Source organism: Chanodichthys erythropterus, chromosome 21, assembly GCF_024489055.1.
Source record: "Chanodichthys erythropterus isolate Z2021 chromosome 21, ASM2448905v1, whole genome shotgun sequence".
NCBI lineage: Eukaryota > Metazoa > Chordata > Actinopteri > Cypriniformes > Xenocyprididae > Chanodichthys > Chanodichthys erythropterus.
This window is the reverse complement of record NC_090241.1, coordinates 9,541,685-9,567,706: the sequence shown is the minus strand read 5'-3', so window position 1 is coordinate 9,567,706 and position 26,022 is coordinate 9,541,685. Positions and strand designations below refer to the sequence as shown.

The window sequence follows — 26,022 nt, the reverse complement described above, 5'->3', positions numbered from 1 at the left end:
CGCTGTAAGGCTGCCCGACAAACTGCCTGACGGTTAAATGTCCACAAAACATTTTAAAGTTGTATAGACGCCGTTAATTTAACTATTAAGATATAATTATGAACTATAACATATTGAGTTTTCATTTTATTGAGCTGTCAAAATCGATTATTTTACAGTGTCTGCAGATACAAACATAAATGATTATTTCTCTTGCTGAAACATCTCATTACTGTTTACTCACGATGTTTACTCAAAAACTCACGATTTTTTAATGAATTGTATTTTTATTATAAATGGAAAACTTTGCTATTTACTGCTTTAGTGCTATTTTAGAATTTATCTTTTTGAACGTGAGTGTATGTGGGAGAAATGTATGTACACCACCAGGGGCGCTATAACAAGTGTTGGCACTACATTTTGAAAGAAGAGGATTTGAGAGTTGCTCACCAGAATTGAAAATGGATTTAGTTCAATCAGTGTTGTACTAACTTGATGCATTCGGTGGGCTCAAAGGACTTTCACATGCATGTAATGTCCAACAAAGTCCTCCTTATGTCAGATCTGACAAGCATGCAAATGTTTCTACCTCTTTGTTGCATTACATAATACATCCTTTACAGCCCTTGTTTGAGCAAATAGTCGTTGGCCAATTTACCCAGTTAACGACATGCTCATTGCTCTGTCAGTACTTTTGTGAATATTGTGCAATCTTGTTTTTGTAACCACAGGCAACAGCCTGTGCATAACATGGCTCTTACTTCATCTCTCATTGCCAAAAATCTAATATTTTCTCTGCTGAAGCAGAATGAGGAAATGGAACTCTTTGTATTTGTGCACTTAGATCTGAGAGGTCTGTTTCTGAACAGCATGTTCTCATATATTTGTCAGCACAACATTTAAAAGAATGTACCACATTAATACTCCTTTTACAAACAAACATGCAACAGCTATTAGTTGTGAGACAAATGACCCAGCAGGCATAAGTGATTAATGTTGACACCTGCTGCATGATGTTATAGAGTTGCGCCATGAATAAAGCAGAGTGTAAACCATGCGTGCTACGACACGTATAGTTCCAAAAAACAGGACTGTCTCTGCCTGTGATAAATGCTCAGGGGGACGGAGCAAGTAGATTCAGAACAAAGCTGTAGAGCAAGATCTAAACAGCAGATTTGACATGAGAGAGCAGAGGGCATGCACTATGCAGCCTCCATGAGATCAGGTATCTCTGCTTGTGTGAATAGTCAAAGGATAATGCAAGATAAACGTTACACTGAGCAAGATGGAATGCACTGCATACTTTCAGTTTAGATAAAAATGTACAAACTATGCTCAAATAGCATTGAAACTGATGACAAGAGGCAAAAAGAATTTGGTAGCACTTTATTTTACAGTCCTATTCCCCATGTACTTATGTACTAGTAATTGTAATAACTGGGTAATAACTACTAACCCTGAACCAGTGGTGAGCAGTGTTGTTCTGTAAATTCATGCATTACTCTTAATGTTGACACATCTTCCTTGTTAAATGAACATTACATTACATAAAAAAGGAACCAAATACAATTCTATTTTGTTATTTTACATTAACAATTTATTGTAATAAACATTCTATTTATCAAACCAAGTCAATCTCATCAAGTTAGTCTTTTAAGCATTTCTACATTCATTCCAAAATGATAACTAAAGGCAATAATAATTTAAACTATATATTTTATTTGTGTATTGAAGTTTTTCTTTTTAATAGTCAACTTAGGCTATTTTGGATCATCAGTCATGCTCCGTAAACACCGTCTGTCACAGACACAAATTGTATTTTTAATTTCACCAAGCTGATTGCACTAAAAACCTCCACAGTCATCATGTTTTCAGTCCATTTCAAGTTTGATTTTGACATGACATAATGCGGTGATATCTAACTGGGTGATCTGTTTACTTTTCAATTAGTCTTTCCAATGACGCCATCATTTGTTCATTCAAACTGACGCGCGGAATGTGCACGTAAACAAGAGGCGGGATTTATTGCACAAACCAATCATATCCAATCATAACCATAACATCCAATCATAGCGCGATGGAGACATTGGCTCCTCTCATGTGACTTTCCCCCATTCATTCTCAATTACCCCCTATAAAACCCACCACACACCAGGGGTCTGATGGTTTTCAATGGTTTCTATGAGAGCAAAGGGAGGCATTCCTCCTGCTGTAACTTTACCTGTGGGTGTCGCTGTTGGGCAGTGTTCCTTAAGAAATACGAGTGACTTGTGCTCTTTTTAATGTCATAATTTGTAATATTTGTGTTGTTTTATATGTAATATGGATTATTTTCTCATCCTATTTTTTTGAGGAGGCACTGCCTCCCTTGCCTCCTCGGAGGAAACGCCCATGCCCTGAACCTACCCCTAACCTAACCTTAACCCATGTACTTTTCAAGCTTTTTGGCATTTGATTTCACGTCAAAACTGCCTGAAAACGGAAACTTTAGAAAATGGGTTTTAAACTGCAAGTTTTTGAAAATTATACCGTTAACATTTCCATGCACACTACAATAATGCGAATTTGTGAAAATTTTGATGTCATGCGCATGTATATTATGCGTTCGGTCTATAGTCAAGTAGTGTTTCTTTACAAAGTGACATCGCCAACTACTGGCATGGCAGCATAATGATGCGTTTTAAGTAATTTTTTAATATATTTCTATTTAGTTTTTCATGTAATATTTATATAATTTATTTGATTTCAGCTTTATTTAAGTTTTAAAAAATGATTTTAATTATTTCAGTTAACAATAAGAACACGGCAAAAGGGTAATTAATAGCATGAGCAGGAGAAGTGTTTTCTATTTAATTAAATATTTAAAATTTGTTACTTTTCAGTGTGAAAGTTTATTCTCTTTATTTTTATGATATGATGCATGAACATTTCATGCTGTCTGCAGTAACATCTCAGCAATTATAATGAGTCTGATTTCTGTCATCAAACCAGTTACCGGAGAAATCCCCTAAGCCATTACAAATGTTATGATTGGGTTGTTTGTACTCTTAATTAGGTTGAAATAGTTGAAGAAGTTTAAAAGATAAGATTGTGCAGTGTGATATCAAGAGATTGTTTTCATTGCCAAGTGAAGCCACACCCCTGCTGTGAGTGAGTGACTGAGAGTTTAATGCTGTGATGATCACAGTTCATTGACCTGCAAAACTCACTATTAAATACCAGCCAGATTCTTCTTCCAAATTTGGAATGGCAAACCCACAAAACACACTGAACAGAAGAAGACTAATTTTACTCCCAAAGAAACCTGAAATATCTTGACAGAGAGAGGGTGCAACTATTGAACTGATCAGATTTCTGGGACGTCTCCTCCTCCCTAAACTATCTTTGATGTAATTTACATTTAAGTAAACATGACATTTAATAGATTTGCATAATAAAAGAATGTTTATATGGAAGTTTTTGTAATTAATATTTTTATTATCTAATCACCAATGTATAGGCTACACACAAATTATATATATATATATATATATATATATATATATATATATATATATATATATATATATATATATATATATATATATATATAAATTATGAATCTTATCAAAGATAATGTTGATGACTATAGGAGACTCCCTTTCCCCCATGACTAAGATGATAGAGCTCTGTGTTCTGGGAAATAAGTACACTGACTCATCGTTACAAAAGATTTCAAGATAACTGTTATGAATCAGCAACATGAGTGAGATGATTAAAGCTAATCTTTTTAGTGTAAAATGTTTTTAATCCAAGACCTAAAAATATATTCCTGCTTCCTTTTACAGAAGTTAAGATGGATTATGGCTTGTCTTTTGGCACAAACCAAAGAACCCAGACTAGAAGATGTGCATCAAACATCCCTGATTAATCAATCGCTATAGAGGCAAAGGCAGTCAGCCCACGCTGGCATGACTCCAATGCAGCACAAAGACGCTGCAGAACCAGTTTGGTACTTTGTTTCCCCACTGGCATCTGGACGACAATGGAGACTGCAGTATCTGGAGAGGACAAACTATCCCTCAAATCTGCCTTTGTCTCTTTTTCACACAGAGGACAGACAATGACATCTGCCCAGCAGACAGGCACTGACTCACCAGAATCTGCAGGAAGACCTAAAAGATCGAATCATTGTGCTAAAAACAGCTGATGATCAAACTGTACAACTTTTAGTAGTGGTGCTTGCAAAGGCTTACATCATTCCTGTTGCTTTTGCTTAGGGAGTTTTAAGTGCACAAATTTTTATGTAATCAGACGTACAGTTTTCACTAAAGGGAGACCAAGACTAATCTAGGATCAGGATAACATAGAGACATGAAGGTTGCAAGTAATTCTTGTCATTTTATTAGCTGTCACAGGTCACAGTATCTGGATCCACCTGGATTCCTTTGTTGATCGATCATTTGACTGTGACAAAGATAACATTTACATTCCATAGTTGTGTTCCAAGTACACAATGTTCAGACTTCTCAGAGCATAACAGAAGAGATAAAAATACCCCATAAATCCTATAAAAATGTACATATAAAATAATAGTCAGATATTTCTTTCTTACCTTTAGATAAAAAATATGCTTGATACATCAGGCTTTTATGCTTAATATAGGAAAATATGGAGCTCATACTCAAGGAAGAAACAATCTCAGTTTTATTCAAAGGCCTGAAATGAGCAAAAACATGCAATTTGGTGCAGTTGCTGATATTTTTATGACGAAACAGTAAGATGATATTCTCATAGCTTGTAACGTAATTCAAAGATATCTTTATAACAGTTTAGCTGACTAGGCCTACCTAATATGCAAATAAATTATTGTCTCTCTATTCCCCAATGATTTTTAAATGGTTAGTTTTATGATCAAAGTTCATTTAGTTTTTTGGAGGGCAAAACAACTATAATGCAATACAATAGGCTAACTGAAAGATGTACAAATAAACGTTCTTCTTATGTTTAGGCTAATTTATAAAAATCATTACAGATTTCACGGCAAAAAGATACAGCCTGAAGGTGTAAGTTTTTATAAGTATGCTAAAGGTAAGAGTAAGAGATAGCTAGATACCGTGATTAAAGGATTAGTCCACTTTTAAATAAAAAACACCTCCATGTCATCTAAGATGTCCATGTCTTTCTTTCTTCAGTTGAAAAGAAATTAAGGTTTTTGATGAAAACATGACAGGATTATTGTCCTTATAGTGGACTTCAATGGAGCCCAAACAGTTGAAGGTCAAAATTACAGTTTCAGTGCAGCTTCAAAGGGCTTTAAACGATACCAGACGAGGAATAAGGGTCTTATCTAGCAAAACGATCTGTGATTTTAGGAAAGAATACAACTGTATATGCTTTATAAACACATATAATCGCCTTGCACGTGCTTCCACTTTCCACATTCTTCAAAACGCTTACGCTGTATGTCCTACGCCTTCCCTATTCAACTTACAGAACGAGTGCGGCACCAGTTTCATTTTTTTTTTCCCTAGGGAAGGCGTAGGACATACGGCTAAGCTTTTTGAATAATACGGAAAGTGGAAGCATGTGCAAGGCGATAATATGTGTTTATAAAGCATATACAGTTGTATTTTTTTCAAAAATGGCCTATCGTTTTACTAGATAATACCCTTATTCCTCGTCTGGTATCATTTAAAGCCCTTTGAAGCTGCACTGAAACTAATTTTGACCTTTAACCATTTGGAGGCCATTGAAGTCCACTATAAGGAGAATAATCCTGTCATGTTTTCATCAAAAACCTTAATTTCTTTCTGATCGAAGAAAGAAAGACATGGACATCTTGGATGACATGGGGTGAGTAAATTATCAGGAAATTTTTTTTTAAAAGTGGACTAATCCTTTAAGATATAAGATTATTGCTTAAGCATGGCATCTAATGTTTCACTTATTTTATTAAACAATTGCTACACCGTACAGAAATTGAGCGCATATCTTTACCTATAATTTACATAAATAACATACATCAAGAATATTTTCAAAAAAAGTGATTTTTCAAGCTGTTTGTAAAGCATCACTCGGCCATTTTTCACATACTTTTCTGTTGTTCAGGAAGGAAGAGACAAGCACGGGCGCGGCTATGTCGCTACTTTCGCCGCTCAACCAATAAAATACCCGCAAACTTGCATACTCCGCCCCTAATTAACAGCGTAGTATCGCACATAATAAGCTGTTTGGGCGTCACCGAACCGCCCCTTTTCACTGTTCAGCCAATAAAAGAATTTGCCAAATTTGCATACACTTCCTCTAACTAAGCTTCTCCTCTTGCTCTAGTCAAACAGTTGCTCCGTTTTTTCGTTTTAGGCCCGGGTTGAACCTGACGCACTTTCGTCGGTGTGCTGAAGAAGTTTTGAAAATACATTTCTTAAATTAAAAGAACTTGCGCAAGTACTCTTTTTTGAAAAGTTACTTTTTTTATAGCGGTGTTAAATTATTGTTAGCAATGGATGATCAAATAAGCTCCACGACACCTTCATATGGCTTTCAGCATGATGAAGAAGAAGAACACCGAGCAGACAAACACGTGAACTCGCTGCAGGATGAAGCAGCTGATTTCTCGCTTAAAGAGGCAGTGGCTGATGTTCCAGAGGAGGATGAAATTTTAGATCTGGCCGGAGGAGCGAAAGATGCGCTCGAGAGGCACAGATCCACACTGCCACGTACCGAAGAGCCACTGCTGGACTTTGCAGAACCAGAACCATCATCCATCTCTAAACCAGAGCCAGAAGCTGCAAAGCCAGCACTGATCAGTGCATTTGGTGATGCAACAACAAAACCGACAAAATCAGAAGAAAAAGAAGAGAAAACAACAGTTACCCCATCTAAATCTTCATGTTCATGTAAGTAACGTACATTATGCATTTGGATTTGATTTTCAACCAGACATCTAAGTGTTATCACTAACTAAAAAATGTAATCAACTTTTAAGCCAAGTTATCCACCCAACATGTTACACCAGGAACAAGTGACATGACGTCAGATCCGTTTAAATAATTCAGATTACATGTATTAATCATGACTGAGTGACTTTTTACCTATTTTGTCTATTGCACTAACACAGTTTGAGGTCAAATTTAAGTCTCCGATTTATATTATTTGCCACAAGTGTATGTAAACTGATGCATATACAACCAAAGGTTTTATGAACGGGTTATCATAGAATTATCATAGAATACGGACTTATCTAATGTGATTAAAATAGCTTTTTACATACTTTCTGCGTGCGTGTATGAACCGTGTGAACAGCATTACCATACGGTGAACGTTGAGAAATTTTTCAACGTCATCTTGATTACTTCCCTTTACTGCCATCTTGTGGATTATTTATGTAAGTGATACGCAGCGACAGTTCGTGTCTGTTGATGTATTTCTATTAAAATAAAATGTATTAACATGAATTTATATTCTTTGATAAGGTCTATGTAAAAATACGAAACAAAAACTACATATTTTAAGTAAAAATCACATACTTAATGTTCACCTCCCCTATTGTAAACAGCAGACTGGGCGAAAGTCGTTTAGTTCGGTGACCGAGTTTACTCAGAAGTGTCACTGACATTGAGGAAAACGCAATGACCCATAGTCACAACGGACTGCATAAATCATCCATTATACATTGATGCTTCAATGAAATCCTGTTCTAAACCTTAGAGTCTAAAGGACAGATTGTGTCTGAATAACAATTTACCTAAAACAGTAAAAATACCAACTTTTCTACATTAATGTCATGACTAAGCCAAGACTCTCTTGAGCCCGTACCAGATTATTGCACACGCCAGCTTCATTATTTTATTGCATTGTCATTATGAAAACGCGCCTTTTCCAGTTTTATTAGGTTTTTTGTCATTTAATTTAAGTTTGAACTATTTAATCAGATATTGTGTTGAAGTGTTAAAGGTGCCCTAGAATTAAAAACTGAATTTACCTTGGCATAGTTAAATAGAGTTCTGTACATGGAAATGACACAGTGAGTCTCATTAGACAAGCCAGTATTAAAGTCTGGAGCTGCACAGCTGAATCAACAGACTTTATGCAGGTAAGCAAGCAAGGACAATAGCGAAAAATGGCAGATGGAGCAATAATAACGGACATGATCCATGATAACATGATATTTTTAGTGATATTTGTAATTTCACGAGCTTGGGGGCGGGGAGCGCGAGCATTTAAAGGGGACGCGCGCTGAATCGGCGCATTTATAATTATGCCCCAAAATAGGCAGTTAAAAAAACAATAACAAAAATCTATGGGGTATTTTGAGCAGAAACTTCACAGACACATTCAGGGGACACCTTAGACTTATATTACATCTTGTGAAAAAGCGTACTATGGCTCCTTTGTGCCAATGTTGGGACAAATTGTCATCCAGGTCATGAAACGAAAAGGTGCTTCTTATAGTTTTAATAATATTTTGAATTAGCTTTTATTTTTATGTTCTCTGTCTTCGTTTTAATTTTTAGCAATTTTGTTAATGTGCCTTTGTTATATTTATTTATTTTTTTAACATTACTATATTTAGGATTATTATTTTAGTTTTATTTATTTATTTTCATAGCTTGATAGTTAGCTAGAAAAACGAACACTACAGAAGAGCATAAATATATGCACTGTATTAAATATGTATACTTATACTTAACCTGTTCCTTAGTATTTAATGTATGTTAAAATAAATCCATCATTAAAACAAGTGTTCATGACAGCCACTGTTTAAATGTTTACTTTTTTAAAAATGCAGAGAAACATAATTGTCATAAAAAATGTATATAATGTTATTATCGCAATAACTATTTTTAAACCCATTGGTTGACAGTTGTTCATTTTACAGATTTTTTTTCTTTGAAAAATTGACGTACTGCACCTGATATGCACAAATTAATATATTTAATCTCAAAATTTGTGTCAATGCCCAGCCCTACTCCTCAATCTAAAAGTTTCTACTAAAAATACTCATCAGAATGTGTGCATTTGCCCCAATAAATGAGGTACTGGGGACAAGCCAAAAATGACACCCAAAAGTTTGGATGTCATTTTCTGATGTGTATATATGTGAACCCAAATGGCGGCCATTTTGTATGATCCAGCTGATGTTGTGCTAAAACCTCATGTTACTAGTACACCGCGTTCAACACCTTTGAATGTTGTCAGCTGACCTTAGCAGTGCTGGCCTTTGCAGAACGTGATCAGATAGCTCTGCTAGGAGAGCCGTAGCGTCTCTCTCTACCCTTCAGTCCTGTCCTGCCCCAGCCAGAGACTCGTACCTCCTTCCTCACCCCCGACCACCTCTTCTGCAGACCCTTGACTGGAATGTATGAGTGATGCACACCAATTCAGATAACACGAACTCTATGACAACCTTTGGGATGGAGATAAAGCACTGGAAAGAACAGGGTATATGCTTGTTTTCCTTAATCGGCCTGAAAATGAACTAAAGAGATCACTTTTTTTTTTTTTTTTTTTTTAATGCTTGCCTTGTCCATAAATGTTATTAGGTGAAGCTGTAAGTTTTGCTTGGTTTTGTGGTCTTGCTTGCAAAGGTGCTTGTGGGAGAGAATGTTCTAGTTGCGCTGAGTAGATGGCCTGGGATGTCTTGATTACAAAGCATATTGCAACGGCAAGCATTTATCCCTCTGCCAGAGAGTGCTATTGGCAAACTGCCTGTTTGCTGCACAAAATGTTGTACTGACTGCATATTCTGAATTCAGTGCGTTTCGAAAGAAGTTGAAGAAAAAATGAGCTGTTTGCCACAACATGAGAAGCGTGTCACTGCTGCTTTGAGCAACAATTCATTAGTTTTATTTATAATTTTAGTGTGTTGGCATCATTTGTCATTGCGTTCTATCTGTTCTCATGTTCGGGAGGGCCTGCAGTGCTATTTAAATTGTTTATGCAAGTTGGCACTGATTGTGACAATGAAATCAAGCTGGGAACATGTAATGAAGACTGACTTCTGATCTAAACTTCTGTGAACCTTTGTGAATGTTGGCTTGTGGATGGGTTTCCTGGATAGATACGTTGTGTCTGACTTCAGGGCCTGTGAAATATGGTGACAGGATATACGATTTGGCCATTTTGAAACAAGATTCGTCATTCTGTCTTATGTCAGTTGCATTGCACATTTTGTTTCAAAATCACTTTTTAGTGAATTTTGAGGAGCAATGAAAACCAGTTATCACTGGTTCTCAACCATTTTTGTCTTCTAGATATTTCAGCTGTAATGACATTTAAGGATAAACATGTAATATACATTACTGTAAAAAAAAAAAATAAAAAATAAAAAATGGGTCGTAAGTGTTTGTTCACACAAAAATGAAAATTCTGTCAATAATTACTCGCTCATGTCATTCCAAACTAGGGTTGCAAAGTTTCTGGTAAATTTCCGGAAACTTTCCATGGGAACTTAACCTGGGGAATTTTGGAAATATTCCAATTTTGAAACTTTACGGGAATTTATGGGAATTAATTGGAAATTTTGGGAAATTTATACAGATTTATACTATTTATATAAAATGTATCATATAAAAACATTTTGTTTGGTCATCATAACATGAAATAAGTTTTATATATATTTTTCGCATTCAATTAATTCTAATTTAATATGTAAATTAAATATATTTTTATTGCAGCAATTGTTATGTGTTATTTATTTCAGTGTCACATGATCCTTCAGAAATCAGTCTAATTTTGCTGATTTGATACTTATTTGTTATCATCATTGTTGGAAACAGTTGTGTTAGCATGTTAGAATGATATCTGAAGGATCATGTGACACTGAAGACTGGAGAAATTATGCTGAAAATTAATCTTTGATCACAGGAGTAAATTATATTTTTATGTATATCAATTATTATACCATTATTTTAAATTGTAGTTATGTTTCACAATATTTGTTTTTTTTCTTCTTTTTTTTTTCTGTATTTTTGATCACATGTGCATGTTATGGACTGGAGGAATGCACAGTGCATGTAGGGGGTGTGGCCTCAATAGCCCTGCAGTAAGTAGTGTGCTGTGTGAATGTCACGGTAAAAATTAAACTAAAATTGCATTACATATGGTTGTTTTAACCAAAATTATGGTTATGGTCAACTACATTTAAGTACCCTGTTATAGGCTAACCTGCAATTTTGCAAATTCCCTGTTTATTCCCATTAATTTCCATAAATTCCCGTTGATTCCCATGGAAAGTTTCCACTTTCCAGCTTTGAAAATTCCCGGAATTTTGCAACCCTATTCAAAACACGAAGATGAACGAAGGTCTTATGGATCTTCACTCAGTATTGGCCGATGCTGGATGTGAGCAGCACGACGCACACGTGTGATGCTGACACAGGATCCGGCCAATAATGAGTCAGCATTCTGACGTAGAACACGGAAGCACTGTACTGTGTTCACTACGTCAGCTGCGTAGGAGACTGACATGGAAGAGAAGAGATTGTTGAATAAAGTCATTATTTTTTAGTTTTTTTTGTGCACAAACTATTCTCATCGTTTCATAAAATTAAGGTTGAACCACTGCAGTCACATGGACTATTTTAACGATGTCGTTAGTACCTATCTGAGCCTTGACAGTGGTAATTAAATTGCTGTCTGAGGAGTCAGAGAGCTCTCGGATTTCATCAAAAATATCTTAATTTGTGTCCCGAAGATAAACAAAGACATTACAGATTTGGAACAACATGAGGGTTAGTACTTAATGACAGAAATTTCATTTTTGGGTGAACTAACCCTTTAAATTGATCAAAAGTGAGAGTAAAGACATTGTATAATGTTACAAAAGATTTCAATTTCATATAAATGCTGTTCTTTTGAACCTTCCATTCATCAAAAAATAAAAGTATCATTCTTTCATCAACTGTTTTCAGCATTGGTGATAATGAGAAATGTTTGTTGAGCAGCAAATCAGCTTATTAGAATGATTTCTGAAGGATCATGTGACACTGAAGACTGGAGTAATGATCCTGAAAATTCAGCTTTGATCACAGGAATACATTTAAAAAATATATTCAAATAGAAAATTAAATTTTAATTGTGATATTTCACAAGTTTCATAAGTTTTTTTTTTTTTTTTTTTTTGATCAAATTAATGAAGCCAACATTTTTATTTTTTTATTTTTTTATTTTTTTATTTATTTATTTATTTATTTATTTATTTATTTATTTATTTATTTATTTATTTATTTATTTATTTATTTATTTATTTATTTTTACCGAAAAGTAAATAAGGTAAAAAAAAAAAAAAAGGTACACTTTTATGAGGGCAGCTTTGTCACTCACGTTTGTTTCCTGATAAATACACAGATTCACTGATATTTTTTATTTTTGTTTATTTGAGCCAGCAATGCGTATGACTCGGATTTGGTGGACTTTTATTTACTGGATTACTGAGGGACTTTTGTTTTGAAATCATCCCGTTCCACCGGAACTACCATTTGTCATTGGAGTTGCGTGCTTCTCGTGTGTTCTTGGCCCTGTCTGTCTGATCGCAGATGAGCGAGATGGATTCCAAACAAGGTTAGTTAGTGAGTTAGACTGTTAAACGGTCTGTAATTGCGTCCCTCCTCCACGTGTCACTGTTGATTTTATGTGCATTTATATTGCAATGAGTGTTTAGAAGCACTGTCGATATTTAGAATGAAATAATGATGATAAAAAATGCAGGTTTTATTCTGGGGGTCTTGATAAGGCCGCACGACTTACTGTTTTTCAGGCATGCATTATAATAGTACACATTAATATTAATATTTGTGAGTAGATATGCATGCATTGTGTTGAGCTTCGAAAATGTGGCACTTTAATACTTTGTGAACTGTTCAGTTTTGATAAGCTTATGCAACGGTCTGTTGGCAAGAGTACAAGAGGAAGGGCAGCATGTTCTGCTGAACTAACCCAAGTGCTTCTGAGTTATTGATTAAATACTTTGGCTTTTTTGGGTGGGTGATGTTTGTCTTTAGAAAAGCAGTGAGAGAAGATAGCACGTGCATGCTGATTTGTCATGAACTCTGATCAGATATGTTGGCACATATTGTAGATTAGGTTTAATTATTGAAGGGTCCTTGACTGACTGTGAGGTTTCTGTCCTATTTTTATCTTCCCTCTAGCACGGACACACTAGGTTTGCTGTAAAGTCAGAATTGAACATGATCACACCATGAAACAGGCCATGGTGTCCTTGAGTGTTTTTTTTCTGTTTCTGAATTTAGTTTTGATGTTAAAGTGGTCAATTCATTTGTATATTAAAATGATTTGTTCCACATGCTCCTCTGCAAAGCCACCATCAGCAGATTTCCCATTTAATGATCCTATTCCCTGTTCTTCAACTTCTCAAACACTGGCCATTTTCACATGCACATTTCTGATTATGGTTCATTTTACTGACTATGACCAGTTTAATCAGTACAGTTTTAGTTATTGATAGAGCTTTATTTCGGTGTTAATTGATCAATATTTGAATAAAAGAATTAAAGGGATAGTTCACCCCAAAATGAAAATTCTGTCATTAAAGGAACGCTCCACTTTTTTTTTCCACATTTTCCAACTCCCCTAGAGTTAAACGGTTGAGTTTTACCATTACGGGTTTGGAACGACATGAGAGTGAGTACTTAAAGGAACACTCTACTTTTTTTTTTTTTGAACAACAGTTGAGTTTTACCGTTTTCGAATCCATTCAGCAAAGTTCCTTGATTATTACCCTGGAATGAGAGAATAATCACTTTTCATTTTCCGTCAGTCTTAGTACATGATGTAACTATGGAAGAGTCAAGTTTAAAATAAGAAAAATATCAAAACTCTTTGGTCATTTTTAAGCGCGATCCTAACGGTCTAATAAGATTCAATGAACTATGCTAAGCTATGCTAAAAGCGGTACCTCCAGACCCAGAGATCGGCTGAATGGATTCGAAAATGGTAAAACTCAACTGTTTAACTCTAGGGGAGTTGGAAAATGAGCCCATTTTCCAAAAAAGTGGAGTGTTCCTTTAAGTACTCACTCTCATGTCGTTCCAAACCCGTAATACTTTCGTTCATCTTTGGAACACAAATGAAGATCTTTTTGATGAAATCAAACATCTGAGAGATGTCCGTTCCTCCATTGACCGCCTTTGCAACTAGAACTTTGACGCTTCAAAATGTTCATAAAAAGATCATAAAACTAATCCTTATGAATCAAGCGGTTTAATCCAAATTTAGTGGCTTGATCACTTTTTATGATTAACAGATTTTATTTAGGCTTTTACTCACATCACCTTGATCAGTGAGCATACACAGAAGCTCAACCAAACTTCAATGACGCACAAGAACAAACCTCTTCCGGAAGCTTAAACGTGCTGCGTAACCAATGAGGTTCATTCTCGTGTGGAAGAGGTTTGTCCTTGTGTGTCATTCGAGTTTGGTTGAGCTTCTGTGTATGTTTGCTGATCAATGTTGGAGTAAAAGCCTAAATTCAATCTGTTCATCATATAAAGCAATCAAGTCTCTTCAGAAAATTTGGACTCAACTAGTATGGATTAGTTTTACGATCTCTTGAAGCGTCAAAGTGGTAGTTGCATAGGCTGTCAATGGAGAGTACAGAACTGGCTCAGATTTTATAAATAAAAGAAAAAAAAAGAAAAAAAGCAATTATCTTCATTTATGTTCCAAAGATGAACGAAAGTCTTAAAGGATTGGAATGACAGGAGGGTGAGTAATTAATGACAGAATAAAAATTTTTGGGTGAACTATCCCTTTAACTACATTAGTTAACATGAACTAATGATAAACTTCTAAAGCATTTCTTAATCTTGGTCAAAGTTGATTTCAACTTTTACCCTTTTATTATTTAAATCAAAAGTCATATCTGTTAATATTTAATGAACCTGCACTAACATGAACTAACAATGAACAGTTGTATTTTATTGACTAACGTTAAAGGTCAGTAAATATTGTATGGCTCATTGTTGTTTAATGCTTTCACTAACAAGACCTTATTGTAAACCCATTTGTTTTTTGTGCTCCTTAATTCTCATTGCTTTCACAATCTAAAAAATGAAGGTCATGAGACAATTTCTTGGTTTAACGTGTTTATAAGAAGTGTTCATTCCTTTTTGTATTAAACCAGAAAGTTGCATCATCTGGCTGTTGAGAGTTGACGTAACTCTTCCTTTCTGTCGGCAGTGGTGGACCTGCTGTATTGGCGAGATCTGCAGAGGACGGGGGTGGTGTTTGGAGCCAGTCTGTTCCTGCTGCTGTCCCTCAGCGTGTGCAGTATTATCAGCGTGCTCTCCTACGTGGCCCTTGCCCTGCTGTCTGTCACCATCTCCTTCAGGATATACAAAGGCATTTTACAGGCTGTTCAGAAGTCAGAGGATGGGCACCCCTTCAAGTGAGAACGCACACATGTTGCATGCATATTGTGACTGCATCAGACTCGCTTGTTTCCATGCTGTGGCGTGTTTTGTTCACTTTGCATCGCCTGAGTGTAAAACTGTTAGGATAATCCTGCTTTGATCAGTTTGTGTTCTAGTTTATGTAAGGAGGCAGATCTGTGGAGCTTAGCTTCTGGGCTTACATGAGGTGTTACACGCTGTTGATTTTGACTCCCTGCCAAAATTTTTAAGCCTCGGCTGTAAAATTGAAGTGGAACGACAAAAATCGGAGCACTTAAAAGATTCTTGAAGTTGTTTTGGAAGTGGTTGCAATATCTCTGAAGTAGATGAAAATCAAACAAACTTTCTGATTCACACACATTTTTATCAAACTGCTAGGCTCTGTTCCAAAACCTAGTGAGATGCTTTAGTGTTTGTTTACTGAATAGTCAGCTACTTTCAGAGGCAACATTATAATCATAAGTGGTAGATCTCTCTCTCTCTTCTATCACACTTGCACTCTCTCTCGCTATCTATAGGTTTTTCTCTAAATTATAAATATAATTTATAGTTCTCACATTCATTGCAGAAATGTAACATAATAAACTGCTTAACATAATAAATGGCATAATAGATTTCTTTTTAAATGTCTAAAATGGTACATTTTAGTTGTTTGATTTTAAACCTGATTCAGTTTGAATTGATTCATGGAAACAAATAAAACTGTGCACGTAATTTAATTTTTTTAAAAAAAAACTTGTGCCCTCGTAATCTCTTCTCTTCTCTTCTCTTCTCTTCTCTTCTCTTCTCTTCTCTTCTCTTCTCTTCTCTTCTCTTCTCTTCTCTTCTCTTCTCTTCTCTGATGTAATTACTGGCTCAAGGGCGGGGCAACATGTTACTCACATGAGATCAACCAATAGTAAACCATAACCATCTAATGAAATACCCATGGACAAAATAAAGTCCTACCCTAATTTTTTTTTTTTCTTGTTCGAGAAGCCGTTTCACTTGGTTCTACATCACAATAGGCAAGAAAAGACTTTCACAATTTCCATTTCATGCTGACTTTGTTGTGTATATGCTTTTAAAACCCCTTTACACTCATACCCATAAGTAGAGCTGCTCGATTTTGAATTGAGAATCACGATTTAAAAAAAAAAAAGACCAAGATTCTCCTACGATTCTGAAAAGACAACTAAAAAAAGTCCATTAAAAATTTGTAATTTGAATTAATAATAAAAAAATTAAAAAAAAAAAACGGTTTGAATGATTGATTCAATGACTTACTCATGAAGACTTCACTTCCATTATACCTACTGAATGAATCAGCATTTTTGAACAAATCTCTTAAATGAATGATTCAGTGACAAATAATTTTAAGTCACTTGTCTCCACCTACTGCCGTAACGATGTAACTGATACAATTTTTACTTGAAGCATCTAGTTTCAAAAAGTGATTTGCTCTATGTTCGCAACCGTAGACGTCAGTGTTTATATCCGAACTATAAACGTTTATCTTAGCACTTATGTGGTAATGTAAATTATTTAGTTTTATACCTATGCATGACAACTGATCTCTCTGGGCAGCACCAATGCAGATTTGAATCTTCCGATGTGATTGTACTTTTCAAAGGTTTAATAGGCATAACTGAATCGTTGATATTTAGAAATAAGATTGCATGGGTATTTGAATTAAGATCGCAAACTGTAGCAATTAATCGTACAGCTCTACCCGTAAAACAGAGAAGGATTGTAAAACTACTTAAATGTCATGGTCTTTAGTAGCTAATCATAATCACAAATCTAATCATAAATCATAAATGTCATGATAATTTGTTATATCATGAAATTTTCAATGGCTTGCTAGTTCGCTAGATTCATGGAACGGAGCTTTAGTCTCATGGTAAACCCTCTCTCTCTGTACAGGATGTATCTGGATAAGGATATCGCAATCCCTACGGAGATGGTTCATAAGTACAGTGACACAGCTCTGGTGCACATCAACACTGTCATTAAAGAGCTGCGACGACTCTTCCTCGTGGAGGATCTGGTGGACTCACTCAAGGTTTGTTCTAGAAAATGAAATCCTGATCATGCTTTCTCAGCTTTGTGCTCTTTTATTTGATTTGGGGCTCCATAACTGCTCTCAGGTTGAAGATTGGAAAATAAATTTTGTTGTTTTGATCTGTCTGGTAGTGTTATCAAAAGTACCGACTTCGGTACCTAGTCGGTACTGAAATTTTAAAAACGTGACGCTTTGAGCGCTGTTGAGTGGATTCGTAAACATCTCTGATTGGCCGTTGTTTTCACGGCTCATTGGATATGTCTGTGATAGGCTTCAATGATCAACGCTGTATAAAAGTTGTAAATAGTCATCAATTAATCTCTTCACTAAGCGCTTACACAGATACACACGGGAGCGTTTGAAAGCAGGCGTCTATCGCGGATCGGTCCACTGTTAGACGCCTGCTTTCAATCGCTCGCGCTCCCACTTTCAAAAAGCTTTCAAATTAAAACACTTCCGTGTGCTTTCAAATGCTCCCACGCGTTGATCATTGTGGCGAATCACAGGCCTCAACACAATGACCAATCAGAGATATTTATGAATCCACTCAACAGCGCTCAAAGCGTCACGTTTTTAAAATTTCAGTACCGATAGGTACCGAAGTCGGTACTTTTGACAACACTACTGTCCGGCAGTTTTTGTTCGTCGGCCAGATAAGTTTTCTCAGTGTGTTCCTGAAGTTGGTCTGCGTTGCCTATCGAAATGTTGAATCAGCATCAGCTCGTCGGGCCTTTTTATCATTCTGAATGGCTGTTCAGATACTGCCACCTGCTGGTTTGGAAAGGCACTTTGTCTCACGCCGGCGCATAACTGACGTGCTACTTGGCCGTCGGCTGTCTAGCGTAGGTTTGGTGAGTCATGGCAACTTTGGACACAGACGCTGTTGACGTGAGCCAACCCCGCAGTCTGCTTTCGTCGCCACTAGTTCGTCGGCGTTGGCTTGGTGTGTTCCGGACTTTAATCTAATCCTCACATTTATATTATAGTCTGACCAGTATTTGGATATTTTGAGTTTAGAAAGCTTGCATGTCAGTTTCAAAACCTGCTAAATTCTATTTTCATGAGCGAATTGAATTGTGAGTATGTACACTACAGTTCAAGTCTAGGGTCAGTAGGGTTTATTTATTTTTATTTTATTTTTGTTTTACTGTTTACTGTTTTTAATTTCTATTTCTAATAAATGCTGTTCTTTTGAACTTTATATTTATCAAATAATTAAAAAATATATGTATTTCCACACAAATATTAAGCAGAACTGTAATATATCTCAATATTACGGTTTTAACTGTGTTCTTGATTCAATAAATGCAGCCTTGGTGAGCATGAGAAATTTCTTTAAAAAAGATACTGTGTACATATCATTCGCTAACATTAATTCATATCATTAACTGTCTCTTCTCCCATTCTGCAACCTTTATACATTGAGTAAGAGATATTTGTTTTTAATAGAGAGAGTTGGTGGTCAGGTCTGGGGTGTATGGTCATTAGGCCTGCACGATAAATCGTTATAAAATCGCGATCTCGATTCACCCTGTTCAAGATTTAATTTTTAAATGACTTCGATTTAAAAAAAAAAAAAAATCAGCCTTTATTTTGAAAGGACCGCTCTTCACCCTCAGCCAACGACAAAGCGCCTGTTCACACCAAACGCGAATAGAGCGTCTGGCGCGAATGTAAAGACGCGTTTACGCGCACTGGAGGTCTCGCGGCGCGAATGAGGCGTTTCGCGCGAATGGTGCTTTTTGTGCATTTAGCGTTTGACGCGAATTCGCGTCTGACGCCCGAGTTGAAAAATTTGAACTTTGGTTAACGCGGCGCGAATTTATGCCAATCAGGAGCCTGTTTGCTGCTGTGGCGGCAGGCCCGCCCGAAGTCACTCATTCAAAATGGAAGAACGACTGATATTATCAGTGAGCAGTCACCCAGAGATTTATGACACAAGTTCATACTTCAGACAGGAATAAGAAGGACCTCGCTTGGAAGAGTGTCGGTGAGGAGATTGGGCTACCTGGTAAGTTGTATACACATTTCACTTTTGAGTCACGTAACATACACGTTTATCGACCCGCAGCCTTCCCGCGACGCTGACTCCTACGCCGCTTTTCTGCTCTCCAGAGCAAATACAAACAAAGCGGTATCTCTCTCGATGAACGCACGATCAACATCAGCCATCGTGCAAACAGACAACCGCCTAGCACTTGCCCCTCCCACAAGAAGCGGATTTCGCCTCGGACGCGTGTCAATTTCGCTTCATACGCTTGTTTTTTACGCGCGTCTATTTCGCTCTAGACGCGCGAATACATTCAAAATGTTCTAGCGGCAAACTAGACGCGAATTTGACGCTCTATTCGCGTTTGGTGTGAACGCTAGTCTCGTGTTTCACTCGTCAAGCGAGCGCGGTAGTTCTATATTGAAGCCTCTACAGGCTTGTGGTGATGTGCAATGTTCTATAGGTGCCAAAACAAATATTTTTGGTACTTCCAATTTGTTTTGTTTTGTCATGGTTCATGTGTGCAATAAACATTACATTTCATGAGAAAAAAAAATCGTTGTAGAGAATCGTGATATCAATTCTAAGCCAAAAAATCGTGATTCATATTTTTCCCAGAATCGTGCAGGCCTAATGGTCATGTTTTGCAGGAGAGGGTCATGAACGGCTCCACAAAGCCGCCTTTGTTGATCAGGCTGGGGGATTTGGACTGAGCTCTGATGGGATAGAAATGGTGCCAAAGAGACCAACCTGTCTCTCTTTACAGCCAGCAACTCTTTTTATTAGGAGGGGGAGGGGGGTTAAAGCATCAGCTGTGATGTAGCATTGAGGAATGCCAGTCTTTAGTCATGTGATGCTCCGTTTTAGATGACTGTCACGTGACCGGGTTAGCTGCAGGGCTGAATTATCTTGAATAGCTGGAGTACACTTTTCACTTTCTTACACGTTGTTGCTCCAGTGCCCGCGTTGCCATGTTGAGAGCATTCTAGTTCTAACGAGTGGGCCATTCATTATGTGCTCCAAATGCATTTTGTGTATGTAGTTCAGCTATTGTTGCGTATGAAGTCTAGTGATATACCAAAATGTCTGAAATTGTATTATTATTAATTAATTAAAAAGGTGATTATTAAAATAATTAGTGATGCACTGAAATATAAATTCTGGGTGGAAACGACAAATTCAGGATGCAATTTTTATATATAATTTTTTTACTTATTTTAATAGACTTTCATGAATTTTACCTAAACACTGAAATTAAGTTTTTCGGAAAACAAAGGCTTATTTAATAATCCGCACTCCAATAAAGTTTGTACAAATATTTAAACTGCACATGAGGCAGTTTTTATATCAACTTTTTAATAGAATTAGGTTTCTACTCCAGTTTGTTGGTGAATTTTAAATATTTAAACAATGGCTATAATAATTTGACATGTTTTTACGTGCATGTGTGAATAAATCTAAATCAATGCATATATTTAGCAAAAAACTGCTCTTGACTTTTTTTTTTTTTTTTTTTCTTGCGATTAGAAAAATGTGGACATTGAACTCTTGCTTGTATTTACTCTTGTGCACTGTTATTTTTTTTTTTTTTTTTTTTTTTTTTTTCCTTGTCGTTTGTTAATCTTTGCTTTTATTTTTTGTGAAGCATTATTTTGCTTCACTTCAGCTATGATCAGGAGACATCCACTCTTGCATTGCGTGTTTGTGCATTTTGGGGGCGGAGCAATGAAGTGAGGGGTGTGTTTTGTTTGGGTTGGTTTCAAATATCAACAGTGTTTCTCAGAAATCTCTTACTGCACCTTTAAACATCACCATTTCTGTCAATGGTTTCAGCCCTTCAAACCCATTTTGGCCCCAATTTCGGTGCATCCCTATGAATAATAAATTAAATGATTAAATAATTGAAAATATTAATATTACTTCTAAAATCAGGGTAGCAGAAATTCCTTTCATTTCTAAATTGACAATTTTGTATTTAAAAAGCATACTAACATAAGTGCACCCCAGGAAACATTATAAAACAATAAAACTACACAGTTCATGACCCCTTTAATCTTACGTGAAATTTATATTTGACATTTTAAGGTGACGCCCCGTTCTAAGCAAAGTTTGTGGCGTAATGGAAAAGAACCACTAACATTAATGTTAAATCAGCACCTCATGGCTTTTCTTGGCGCTGCATTTGCCCACGTCTCAAACGCAGGGTAGCCCAGTGGATGGAAGCATCCGTGTAAGGAGATTTACTGCCCTGTGAAGGGGTGGTAGTTATGGTCTATGGATAGAGTTACAGTCAGACCCCTCTGCCCTTTCAGAGCTCTGGAGGTCTTCTACAGCTGGGCGGATAGATTCCTCCCAGCATTCAGTCTCTCTGTGGTCAGACGGCTATATTGAGTGATGTGTCCAGTTACGAGCGACAGTTTATGTGCCGGTGACTTTTGAACAGTTTAAAGGGTCAACATGCTTTTATTCTGATTTCAAGTGAAGTGCATTTGATGTTTACAATGTCAGTTTATGAAAATGGTCAGTTATTTTTGGTCAGCATTTTTCATTCTTTTTTTTTTTTTTTTTTTTTTTTTGACTCCAAGAGTTAAAGTTCACCCAAACATAAAAATTACAAGTCTGCTCACCAAGGCTGTTTATGTGAAGAAGAAAAAAAGGTTGTGCTGCTTAGTATTTTTTGTGGAAACCATGCTTTTTGTATTTTTTGATAAATAGAAAGCATCAAAGAACAGTTGATTCTTTGCATTTTTGTAACAATGGAAAAGCCTGTACTGCCACTTTTGATTCAATTGCAAGGATAAATCATGTATCCGTTTTGAATAAAAGTATTCATTTTTCACACACAAATGCTGACTTGGTTTAGTAATACTCTTATGTAAATGCTCTCTTTAATATGAAATTAATAACCATGTCATTGTGTTAGTGTTTTCTTTCTTTTGGCATCAGACATCACACTATTTTGTTACTAGCTGTTTTTATATTTTAGGCTCAGGAAGAAGTTTGAGTTCTGAAACCTTCAGTATGTCTACATAGTACATTAAACTTTTATTTCAAAAGATGAACGAAGCTCACATTTTTAAATATGAGCCCTAACATTTCTCACATGTGATGAGCGTTTCCTCTGACCTGTTGTACTCTGGTTGTATGTTGACATGTGGTCTACTCTTCTCTTCTCAGTTTGCAGTTCTCATGTGGATCTTGACCTATGTTGGTGCCTTGTTCAATGGTCTCACCCTTCTTATTTTGGGTATGTCTATTTTGGAATGTAGTCCTATTTTTAAATTGCGTAGTAATTTGTTGCAGTTAATTGTCACTTGGCATGATGTTCAAAATGTGCTCTTTCTTTAGGTCTCATAGGTGCTTTCAGTTGGCCAGTGATCTATGAAAAGCATCAGGTATGTCTATTTGGCATGTATATGCAATGATAACTTCTGGTTCAGGCAGCTGTCGTTGTATATTTAGTGTTTATTGGAGGCTTCAGTGTCAATAAACACCATAATAAATCTATAATGTATACCTGAATGCTGTAATTATTCTTCCTTATTCCTAATACAGGCGCAAATTGACCATTACTATGGACTGGTGAACAAGCAAATCAAAGATGTTGTGGGAAAGTAAGTCTGTTTACATGGTGAAATATGTGACGGTGCTTTACTCAATGAACCAGCCAACAGTGTTTTTATGATCATTTTGTTTTGGTGAACACAATTGTAGACCAATTGCTGTTAATGTAGTATCATTAAAGGATTAGTTCACTTTCAAAGTAAAATTTCCTGATAATTTACTCACCCCCATGTCATCCAAGATGTTCATGTCTTTCTTTCTTCAGTCGAAAAGAAATTAAGGTTTTTGATGAAAACATTCCAGGATTTTTCTCCATATAGTGGATTTCAATGGACACCAAACTGTTGAAGGTCAAAATTAGTTTACAGCAATCCCAGACGAGAAATAAGGGTCTTTTCTAGAGAAACCATTTCCATTTTTTTTTTTTTTTTTTTTTTTTTTTTAATTTTATACGTTTTAACCATAAATGCTCATCTTGAACTAGCTCTCTTCTTATTTATTTGAATTCCAGCAGTGTAGATGCTGCTAAGTGTATTACTGCCCTCCACAGGTCAACGTTTGAACTAAATTGTCATGTACAATATGCTAGTGGAAGTATATAAAAATTAGTTCAAACTTTGACCTGTGGAGGGCAGTAATACACTTAGCAGTGTCTACACTGCCGGAATTCAAATAAAGAAGAGAGCTAGTTCAAGATGAGCATTTATTGTTAACTTGTGTGTGTATATATATATATATATATTTTTTTTTTTTTTAAATGAGTGATGGTTTCTCTAGATAAGACCCTTATTCCTCGTCTGGGGTCGTGTAGAACGTTATGAAATTGCACTGAAACTAATTTTGACCTTCAACCGTTTGGGCTCCATTGAAGTCCACTATAAGGAGAAAAATCCTGGAATGTTTTCATCAAAAACTTAATTTCTTTTCGACTGAAGAAAGACATGAACATCTTAGATGACACTGGGGGTGAGTAAATTATCAGGAAATTTTAATTTGAAAGTGAACTAATCCTTTAAGTTATTATTAAAGTTTATTTTTATATTTTCCATTCATTTAATTTTAAAGTTTCAGTATTTTTTTTTTTTAAAGTTGTATTTATGTAAAAAACACTAAATGAATGTTTTCTTGGCAACAAGCTGAAATAAAACAAGTTTTTCTTTTTCTTATTTATTTATTTTTTATAGTGTAAGTTTTAGTTAAGCTATAATAACCCTGACTATCAAATGTTCCCATCTGAACATTTACAGATTTATAATACAGCATTGCTAGTTTAAGAATAAAATAAAAAATTAGACACTTGTGGCTTTTTATGACATCTATAATTTGGTGTATTACTAAAGGAAATTCCAAAAAAATTCTTCAGATACTCGCATTGTATTTTTGTTTGCCCATTTAAGGCCATTCAAAAGTATGTGTTCTGATTTTTTTTTTTTTTTTTTTCATATTGTAGACGTTTCACTTGCGCACAGTGTGAAGTAGACTTTTTATGACTTGTTTCAATAATTTAGTATAAACATGGCTTTCATGTTCCTTATGGGCTGTAGTCATATCCTTTTGTTTGTGTCATTAACAGGATCCAGGCCAAGATTCCCGGAGCAAAGCCAAAGACTGAGTGAAGCAAGTTAGATTGCGTGTTAATTCTGTGCACGAGAAGTGATGGAACAAGAATCGGAACAAGACGGACAGAATCATGTTTGTTTTGGGAAAAAGGCCTTAGACGATGCAATGTAAACTTTATTCCCCCCTCCCCACAGTGTTTGAAATGTTAGTGTAACTGAGAATGAAACCTTTTTAAACCTCCCATCAGTTTCTCTCACAAGAGTCGTCATCACTGTCTTTCAGAGTAGATCTATGTTTAAACGCAGCTACATAACACCATTACAGAATGTAGTCCGAGGAACTCATGTCAGCGAAGGCAGGAATCGATGAGATTTTTTAGTTTACTATTCGGTCAGTGACGCGTTAACCTCTTGAAGGCCATTTTGATTCATTTCAGTATGATAAAGGGAGTGAATTTTGGTTACGAAGTTCCTTCACAAGTGTTTTGATTTTAGCTTTTTTTTTTTTTTCCTATTTCGTTCGTACTTGGCGTGATAGAACACAGCAGTGTTGTGGTGTAACTGTGTTAAAGTTGATGAAATTAGATTGTGTTAGAGGTGAAGAGGCTTCTAGTCTTCTGTAGCAGAGTTTAAGAGCAGTTTTATTTCGCACTTGTCTTCAAAGGGATCTGTTACGGCATATTGCACCCAACTATTCATAGTTTTTAGCGAAAGTGGAAAAAGTAAAAAAAATAAATAAATAAAAAAATAAAAAAAATAGTGAACTAGAACGTATGCTGTCAGCCTGTCACCTTCCTGTCATGTCAAAAATCACCAACATGTTTGCAGAATTCGCCGTCTCCGTCGTGGATCGAATACCTGAAACGGCACACGCTATTAAAAACTTGCAAACATCAAGCACTGTTTCTTCATGCAGGTCATTTGTAAAAAATAATTCAGTTTTGATGAAAATATGCTGAAGACTGTCTGTGGAATGCTTTGTGAAAAATAAGCCAATAAAGTACCAATAAAGCTTGTAGACAAACTATTTGCTTTTGTGCTTAATTTGAAGGTTTGTTTGTGATATTTACAATAGTTTGTTGCATGGACTTTGACGCCATCCAGTGGTGCTGTAAGGAAGTGTGGAATTTTTTCTAATTTTGTCATTTTGAGCATCAGTCTTATTCCTGACATTAACAAAAATGTTTTGCATTTCAAGTCTCAAATATACTGTAAATGATGATAATATATCAATAATAGTAAGACAACTGTAAGCTGATAATGTTTAGGGGAAATGGAAGTGATTCCATGTGATATGCAAAAACATGTTGTGGCGTGCATAAAAAGTAGATTTGATAGACTTTATGTGCATGAAAAAATATATAATATAATATCCTGAGAACAATTTTTTTTTTTTCTACCCTCATCAGTAAATTACTCAGGTTTTTATTTTATATTTTATTTTATTAATATAAATTAAATGTTACATGTGCTGGTTTATTTTCTAAATATTTT

General features: G+C 35.8%; 1 protein-coding gene across 2 annotated transcripts; it reads left to right on the top strand.

The window, feature by feature from the left end:
- Positions 1-6,271: 6,271 nt before the first annotated feature.
- rtn4a (reticulon 4a) lies at positions 6,272-25,553 on the top strand. Of its 2 annotated transcripts, none has more exons than XM_067374445.1 (7): positions 6,272-6,857; positions 15,160-15,367; positions 17,277-17,415; positions 22,583-22,652; positions 22,754-22,800; positions 22,961-23,019; positions 24,543-25,553. In XM_067374445.1, exons 1-7 carry the CDS (start codon positions 6,461-6,463, stop codon positions 24,583-24,585), a joined length of 963 nt encoding a protein of 320 aa, XP_067230546.1. In that variant the 5' UTR covers positions 6,272-6,460; the 3' UTR covers positions 24,586-25,553. The 2 variants fall into 2 exon arrangements, with proteins under 2 accessions (XP_067230546.1, XP_067230548.1); XM_067374447.1 differs by lacking the exon at positions 6,272-6,857 and adding an exon at positions 9,236-9,402.
- Positions 25,554-26,022: the final 469 nt, after the last annotated feature.

What these genes read in the sequence shown, in the direction of transcription:
- rtn4a (XM_067374445.1), top strand. Translation starts at nt 6,461, where the DNA reads ATGGATGATCAAATAAGCTCCACGACACCTTCATATGGCTTTCAGCAT. An exon ending in ATCTAAATCTTCATGTTCAT is followed by an intron (nt 6,858 to 15,159) that starts GTAAGTAACGTA and finishes TTCTGTCGGCAG; the next exon opens with TGGTGGACCTGCTGTATTGG. An exon ending in ATCTGGTGGACTCACTCAAG is followed by an intron (nt 17,416 to 22,582) that starts GTTTGTTCTAGA and finishes TTCTCTTCTCAG; the next exon opens with TTTGCAGTTCTCATGTGGAT.